Source organism: Seriola aureovittata, chromosome 14 (genome assembly GCF_021018895.1).
Source record: "Seriola aureovittata isolate HTS-2021-v1 ecotype China chromosome 14, ASM2101889v1, whole genome shotgun sequence".
Taxonomy (NCBI): Eukaryota; Metazoa; Chordata; class Actinopteri; order Carangiformes; family Carangidae; genus Seriola; species Seriola aureovittata.
In genome coordinates, this window is record NC_079377.1 from 18,743,387 (window position 1) to 18,752,034 (window position 8,648).

Sequence of the window (8,648 nt, forward strand, 5' to 3'; positions counted from 1 at the left end):
AAGGAGAGAGGGAAGAGGTGGTAAGGAAATCTTTCACAACAATCTACCTCATGCCCTCAAACAAACACAATGTCAAAGGCTGATTACAACGTCATGTAAAGGTTGACAGGGAAATGATTCGAGGTTTAATCTTCTAAAATTAAAAATGTTTGATTCCAAACGGTAAAACTGTATTTTTTATTTATTTTTAAATCAGAGCAGTTCATATTTTGTATGAAGGATTCTAATTCACAAGGGCTGTGTCACTGAAAAGTGTAACCAGGACTTTTCTTGCACTGCATTCTTATCTTTATTCCCACTGGACTGTCTATATAATAAATTCTTCTTCAAATTATTTGGAATAAATGTGAAAGTTTGACCATAAACATTTGAGGGGATCTTGATTTTGCTTCTTGCACGTCAGTATAGCTTCCTGAAAAAATGGTGACTGCTTACTAAATAATCAACAAATTAATTGATAACTTGGATAACTTTAAAGTTACTGACCTAATCTAATTCATCTAATAAATCTCAACTAATCAATGGGTTGAACGCAGACGTACCTGGGCAGCTTTTTCCATCTGTCTGTTGGTCTTAGTGTTGAGCTCTCGGAGCTCTCTCTCTGCCTCATCTTTCTTCAATTGGGCCTGGCTGAGTTGATATCGGAGCTCCACACTCACCTAGAGATGACAAGGACTGATTAAAAACAGCCAGTCCTTTTATTAACAAATATTACTTCCTGTCCATTTTTTCTTTTTATCATCCTTCCCCATCCTTATCTTGATGATCACTCATTTGAATCATCAGATGAGTGTTTTTTTCCAGTGTAAGGCTCAGTGTTCAAATACAGTATGTTATAGTACTCTAATGACTGTTTCTATCTTCATTATATTTAAAATAACTACACTATGTGCTTCGATAATTTTATCACTATCATTTATTACTAATAATAAAAAAAAAAACAAAATCACTTAATTGTGAGGATATAAAATTGTGAGGAATTGCTCACAAGCTAAAGTTGGTAAGGATTCACTGTCTTCACGACACTTTAGCAGGGCATCAAATTTGTTGAAATGAAATGCTTGAAATGCCAGAGTCTTTCAGTTTAAGCCAAACCCTGCAGCCCACTAGGGAATTTAGTCAATGCTTTTCTACCATTTGCATGCATATATACCCAAATTGTACATTACAACATTATTAAACCATAAACTAAGCATGGGTCTTTACTTTACCTTAAACTTATTTATGCACTCATGTTGAATTTATTCCTCCCACAACAGCCAGAAAATAAATTGAACTGAAATAGATAAAACTCTGCTACCATCCAGTGGATTTCAAGAGGCATTACAAGTAGACAGCACAAAAGTATCAGGAGTGTTCTTCACCTCTGTTCCATCAAAGCTAAAGCCATCTCTTGTTAGGTGCTGGTCAAGCAGCATTTCAATCTTTCATTGAAGTAAGGTAGCTGTATTTTCCTAAAGCTGAAACAGCCTTAACAGTTGTCCTGGATCATGTTGATTCAGACTGCACAATGCAAAATATGGGCAACATAAGCACCAATGATATCTAACAATACATGTTGACTTAATGCCTTCTTGCACAATGCACACACACCGCACCTTGGTATTGTCTTGTTCCTGATTGGTGAGTTTGCGAAGAGTGTCTTCCAGCTGATTGGTCAGGGAGGTCTTGTCTCTGTGAGCTCTGTCTAGTTGCCCTTCCAACTCAGCAACACGCTGTGAGAGGCTGGACACCTGGAACACACAATTTTTCCATGGACATTTCATAAAAAAGTAATAACATTCATGTTTGCTTTTTACAGAAACTTAAAGACCTTCAATAAAAACTGCCACTATACATGGACTCCATACAGTTAAACACAACAAATAGTAAATATTTCGATATTTGTACTACGCAATCGAATAAAAAACATTTAATTTAATATTTCTGCCAAACAATTTAAGTACTTCCCTCTTGTGGTTGTTAATCTCATTGAAGTATGAGGGCTCATTTTCAATTTGTGCATTAATATTCAAGTAGAGTTCAGTATTTCAAGAGAAGCAGAACTTTGGATTGGTACTACATCCACATAAAATAGTTCCAGTCCAGAGTTCTCTATACACACAAATAGAGAATAAGTAGGATTTACTGTATGTGCCAGCTCGTCTTTCTGTTTGCGGGCCTCAGCACGGCCCTCTTCTCTGGCCTCTGCCAGTCTCTCCTGCAAGGCCTGTGCTTCTCGTTCCAGCTGTTCCCTCTGTCGAATCAGCTCCCTGGACAACTGCTCACACTGCACCTCCACCTGCATGCATACAGATACAGTCAGTTTGCCAGGAGTAACCAGCCACAGAAAGAAGAGGAAACACAATATCAGAGGACAACTCAGGAGGAATCTTCTGGCTGAGTCAAAGAGCTTTAGAAATAAAAATGCTGTTTGAGTGAACACAGCTGGAAAGGTGTGTGTATGTTTCCCATACCCTAGCTTTGTGCAGATTTGCTTCTTCCGCCATCTCCACGGCCTGTTTGACCTGGAGACAGGCAGACCACTCCCTCTGTTGCGCCTCCTGCTGACTAGCCCTCACAGCACGCAGAGCCACCAGTAACTCATCACGCTCTCTGGAAGATCAACAGACAAGAAAATGCTCAACCAGCTTTAAAACAACATGGGGGCCCTTATTTTCGTATCTCTCTGTCTTTGTACATGTTTAGTATTTTGCTATGCACATGTAATAACTAATAAAAACAGGTGATCACATAAAAACATGATCTATAAGAAAATCTCCTACAGACACATAATTAATGAACAAAAAATATTCAGGGTACAATAATGTAATCAGAAATTTAAACCTTAAATTACAAGGTATGAAGAATCGGTCCACTGTGGATAACTTGTGATGATCTGCAAAATGTAGTGTGTGTGTGCGTGTGTGTGTGTGTGTGTGTGTGTGTGTGTGTGTGTGTGTACTGACTTTGTGAGCCTGTCAATAGCCTGGACATGCAGATTTGTGTGAGTCCCAGCCAACACAGCTTCATGCTGTGCACACTTTAGACACAATCCTGCCACACGGGGAGCCCCATCAGCCCTCAGTGCATCCACAGCCTGCTTCTCCCTGTGTCTCAGACGAACCTTCACATCTTCACACTCCTTGTGACTGACTGACAGATCCTTCCTGTCGATGGAAGCAAAAGATCAGATGGAGAAACAGAGGGGGAAAAGGGGGCAGGAGATGAGTACTGTTCTCTTAATGCTTAAAAAAACAAAAAAAAAGGAAAAAGCCTGAGTTACTGGCTACACTGGCTTCACAGCATAGCATGGTAGTACACTGACCTTAGGGAGATGACCTGGGCCTCCAAGCTTTCAACCTGGGCCTGGTAGATAACTTTCAATTGTTCCTGAGGAACATAAACATTTTCAGAACATATATATGTGGCTTTGGATCACAATGAATTAAACAGGATGCGATGGTATGAGATTATGATTCCACAACAGGTTTTCAGAACAATTAATGGCTGTTTTTTCCAGTTTTAAAGAGTTTCAAAGAGGTCACATTGCAAAGGACTGCACAAAATAAGCTGGAAATACAATTTGGTACATATATATATATATAAACATTTTTTTAGTAAAGTAAGTAAAGTAACACATGGGCAAAATGGGAATTTCCCAAAAATTTCTTGTCTTGACCATAAAGATAGAAACCTATGATACTGAAATTCTATGACTGCTGAGACCCATGTGGGATGAAGATGGAAGATGAGAAGTGAACAGTAACTAGAAGAAAGGGGAGCACAGGTCGATTATCCCTACCAGTTCATTTTTCCATGTGGAGTGTTCTGCTCTCTGCAGCACGCTGTGGCCTATATTTGAGGTTATGTGGCCGTTGGCTGCCATACTCTCATTAACCTGAGGAACACATCAGGACAGATAATGAGCCACTTTTCCACAGGTGATCATTTAATCAACAATGCCTGTGTTATTTAGAGTTTAAGGTTATTAACACCTATTTATGTGTAGTTTACATTTATTTTGATCACTTTGCAATGCTTGTTGGATATAATGACATTTACTCAGTTTCTGTCTTCACACTACGAAATACTGCATGAAACAACAGCCATCATGGCTGACAAAAATTTCCTCAAATTATTTTCCTTTGGATGTCAAGTGATGGACAGAAAAGGTTAAAACAAGTAAGAGAATAACAGAATAACACACCGATATGAAAATACTGCTATGAAAATATTCAACTCAAGCACAACTGCCTGCATAACAATGAAATAAAACACACACTATTTACCAAAAACACCCAAATCATACACAAATGTATGATTTGGCTTTTCGAACACACACACATACACACACAGTACCATGGAGTTGCGGATCGTGTACTCTTTCAGAGATTCATCCACAGCTTTGGATTTCAGCTCAGATTGCAGCTTCTCATTCTCCACAACCACCACTCTGATTCGCTGTTTCATCCCCTGCAGCTCTTCCTGAAGTCACACACACACACAGAAATTAATCGAAACTTGTGTCTATATATAGACACACACGTACATTTGTGCACATACCTTGCAGAGATTGACCTCAGCCTCCAGGTGTTGAATGTACTCTGATTGGTTGTGAATCATTGGGACCAAATCCTGAAAGGCAGGCAAACTGGTCCTTCCTTCATGTTGGCCTCTCTAACAAGGGTAAGAAGAGTGACAATGAAAAATGAGACACAACACAGCAAATGGCATGCAAAATACTGATACCATCGGAAAGCCTGAATGATTTACCACATTTTACAATGGAGAATGTAGCATAACAGATCATTCTGTAATAGGCTTTTTGGTCTAATGCATTTAAATGGTTTGCCATGCAAAGCTGCATATTCTACCTTGGGTGGAGACTGTGTCTTTGAAGGAGAGAGAGGAGCAGGAATTTCTCTGCACTGCTTCAGTAGAAGGCTCTTCAGTTGATTAACTTCAGTACCAAAAGACACACAAGAAATTATTATAGATTTGTGTACTGTCTGTCAACAAGATTATGCAGAGGGAAATCTCCAGGTGCTGCTCTATAAGGTCAGAGCCTCTGTCAAACTGCTGTCAAAACTAATCACTGAGTCACCTGCTTCGCTCTGTGTCTTTTGGCTCCATACTGCCTTGTCCTCTTCTGCCATGGCAGAGAATAGGCTGCCATCACTGCCTCTGACCTCCTCCACCTCTTGCTCCAGAGCACTGCTCAGCTGCTGGATATTCTGGTTGGCTCGCTCTGAAACCAATATACACACAGAGACATTTCTTTCACTATATCATTTCTGTGCCACGTGACAGTTGAGTTGGTGTTTTTCAACTTTCTCCAATTTTTTAAACTTATAAATTGAAGAAAAGAACCACAGAAGCACCACCTTGGGTTTTGGGAATACATGATTGGCTTTTGTCACCCTTTTTCTGACACTTAAAAGGAAAAAACCTCCTCAAATGATCAAGAAAATAATCTTAACCAAAATAATCAGATTACTTGATAATGGAAATAATCATTAGTTGCAGCCCCATTTCATTCAAATACTTTCTAACCAACAGTCAATTTTTTTTGCTTAAAAAACTTTAACAATTAATCAACTGTCAAAATTGTTGACCATTAATCTTTCTATCAACCAACTAATCAATTAATCAACTAATCATTTCAGCTTTAGAGCATTGGTTGGTTTTCCAGAGCCTGGGTAAATAATGTACCTGCCATGTACAGTCGGGCCCAACAAATAATTTGAAGCCCCTGGCCCCTCAGGAGGTAATCTGGCCATGGTTAGTGGGACACTTCCTTATAAAAAGATTTGTACTTTTTTATCATTTGAAGTTTGAATATCTAATGTAAACCAAGTCAATTCAATATCAGTTTTGGCCAAATATAGCCACATTAATGAAGGTGGATTTCTAAAACATATAATAGCTGTTACTCAGCTTCACTATCAATTTACACACGTTGGTGGCAAATGTTTTTGGCCACCATTACCATTACTTGGTAATGGTGAAATAATGTTAGCTATCTGAAATTAGAGCACGATAGATTAATGTTTGTTTTCATGATAATGTAGCCTTACCTAGCCCAGGACGCTTGTTCGTTAATTAGACTGAGGAATCAGCAACAGGTGGCAGTGACACTGCTTAATAATAGTGGTGTCGGTGACATTGCTCTAACGCTACGGCTGTAAGTATAATTGAGACATTCACCTTTTATGACACCTAGCTATAACAAAGCTAGGCTACTGTATGTAATTTACAATTTAGCTGCTCATTATGTAAAGAACTTAAGTTAGCAAATTTAGCAAGGTAAAACGTCAATTTACGTCTCAGTTCTTTCAGGTAAGCACCCAGCTGCTCCGGTTCCTCCTCGTCTGAGTCCAACGGTTTCATTGATGTATAACTGACGTTATTTCACGTTATCTTACTAACCAAACATGCTAGGCTAACTAAACATGCACAACTACAACAACAACAACGATCATATTTCGCACGTCGTAACGGTCATCGGTTCTCAACGTTGATGTGTTTGTTTTATAAAACCTGTGTGCCCCGGGATGGTTTTCTTCCACCATGTAACCTATGTGACCGCCCCGCGCGGAGTTCAGTCAGTGTGTACATGAATACCAAAACGAGGCAACCATCTGCCAACGGCTCCCACTTCCGAATTCGGAGATGCTGGGAGTTGTAGTCATTGTGTCTCGTCACAATTAGTAGTTTCACGGCTGCGGCCCTGTGGTGAATACGGCGTATTGCAACTTAACACACAAAACCTCAGCAGACTTCAGTGGTACGAGCAATGAAGAAGTACTCAGAATACCACAGTGTTACAATACTTACAAAGTACTGCATTCAAAGTCCCACTTAAGTAAAAATACAGAAGACCTGACATGATAATCATCACATTATCAATATGCAGGTAGATTTGTCTCAATATTATCTGTGTGAACAGATTGACAATCCGTTAAATGTGTGATCTGTAAATATAAAACCTTACACAAATACAAAAAATACATTTGTAAACCCACATAAATAAAATATAAAAAGGATTTGCATATTTCCCAACCTGTGGGTCTGTCCCATCCAAACAAGATATATCGGAGGGGTAATTAAATAAGTAATGGTGAAGAAAAGAAGAAAAATTTATATAATTCTGTTTTGGTTTTTTTTTAGGACTTTTGTCAAAGTTTTTCTTTTTTGTAAAATATTTGAGAGTTTTATTACCTATTTGGGCCTGAATCAGCTATTTTAATGAAACAATGTGAGACATTTAGAGGAGAACAACTCATAGATATCTGACAGATGACAAGGGCCCCCAACAAGACACTTCTTTTTTGTAAGGGGACACAAGAAGAAGGCTGGGAACCACAGGAGAGTATTAAAATGAATTTAAATAGATGGACTTAAAGTAAAATGTTACTGTGTATGAGCCCCATATGTAATAGGCCTATTTGTTATATATTTGGCATCTGAACAAAATACAGTTACGGCAAGCCCTTGGTATCAGAAAATAAATCAGCCCTACCTTATACATGAGCTATAACAACACAAAAGGCTCATGGTGATTTGCAGGGGTGTTTCTTTGAAGAGTGATTTGGAGTTTGTGCCCTGTAGTGGTCAAAAATACAAGTAGTTATTTTGGACAATTTTCTGGACATCTAGGTAATTTCCAGTCTCATTTGTTAATTACATTTGACAAGAAAAAGCTTCAATGATTGCCATAGGGAAATTACTGCTGCAATAGAGAATATGATGCAGATAAGAATATAAACCGCAAGAGAACTATTAATGCAATAAAAATAGCTTGAGAACAATACTGCAGACAAAGAAAGTTAAGAGTCCTGTAGCTATGGGGTTAAAGTTCCCCTGGTGTTTGGCACTGATCTGCTGCACATTGCCCTCTGTCACTTTCACTTTTTTCATGGCAGGCCAGTGAGTCACCATCAGACAACTGCGTGCAGAGGCATGCGAACAAAGATCAGATTGCTGATACAAGGTGAATAACAGGGTGATCACTTAGGGGATTATTCAGAACTGCTTTCAAATAGGCAATTTGGTTGTGAAATTGTGGACATTTTACATGAAGAAATGGGCAGGCCTATCACTTTATTTCAACCCCTCTATTTAGCATTTATAAGAAGCAAATGGTTATAACACACCATAATGTCATATTAAGCATTTATAAGGTGTTTTTAAAGTGTTTAACGATATATTCAACTATCTATTTTAACTCCTCTTGTGATGCAGTCACAACTGTTTAAAAGGAAAATGAATTATTGACAGTGATTAACATAATGTAACAGCTGTAACAGTTATAATCATGTAAAACAAGTTCAAGAATATGAAATGTGAAGTATTTGTTTGTTATACTTATTTTTCTTCCTTATTTCCTCTCTGGACCCTCTATAACCTCAGATGTGGAAGTTGGCTCAAGTTCCTGGCAAATATTAAACAGACCTGGGGGAGTTTCAAATGACATAGTCATGAAAATATTTTTTTAGGCAATGCTCATATATATGTGTGTGTATGTGTGCGCGCAATGCCGTTCAGTGGAAGGGTGTTTCTCAGATGCTTGTTGCAGCTTACAAAAGGGTCAGACAAAGGTAACCATGGATACACCCTCTTCCTATTGCACAGTAAAAGATAACTTCCTCTCGAATGAGTCTTGT

At 38.5% G+C, this 8,648-nt stretch overlaps 1 protein-coding gene across 4 annotated transcripts in view; it reads right to left on the minus strand.

The window, feature by feature from the left end:
* sdccag8 (SHH signaling and ciliogenesis regulator sdccag8) overlaps positions 1-6,483 on the minus strand; it is a 68,360-nt gene extending 61,877 nt beyond the window's left edge. For 2 of the 4 annotated variants that reach the window (XM_056394892.1, XM_056394891.1), the window contains exons 1-12: positions 6,306-6,483; positions 5,087-5,230; positions 4,857-4,942; positions 4,546-4,659; positions 4,342-4,467; positions 3,785-3,880; positions 3,308-3,372; positions 2,949-3,149; positions 2,457-2,595; positions 2,129-2,281; positions 1,599-1,733; positions 543-659 (exon numbers count right to left, since the gene is read on the minus strand). In XM_056394892.1, the coding sequence (XP_056250867.1) occupies positions 543-659; positions 1,599-1,733; positions 2,129-2,281; positions 2,457-2,595; positions 2,949-3,149; positions 3,308-3,372; positions 3,785-3,880; positions 4,342-4,467; positions 4,546-4,659; positions 4,857-4,942; positions 5,087-5,230; positions 6,306-6,372 (1,443 nt within the window). In that variant the 5' untranslated portion in view covers positions 6,373-6,483. Of the gene's footprint in view, positions 1-542; positions 660-1,598; positions 1,734-2,128; positions 2,282-2,456; positions 2,596-2,948; positions 3,150-3,307; positions 3,373-3,784; positions 3,881-4,341; positions 4,468-4,545; positions 4,660-4,856; positions 4,943-5,086; positions 5,231-6,059; positions 6,165-6,305 lie in introns of all 4 variants that reach the window. The other 2 variants (XM_056394893.1, XM_056394890.1) reach the window with 2 other exon arrangements.
* Positions 6,484-8,648: the final 2,165 nt, after the last annotated feature.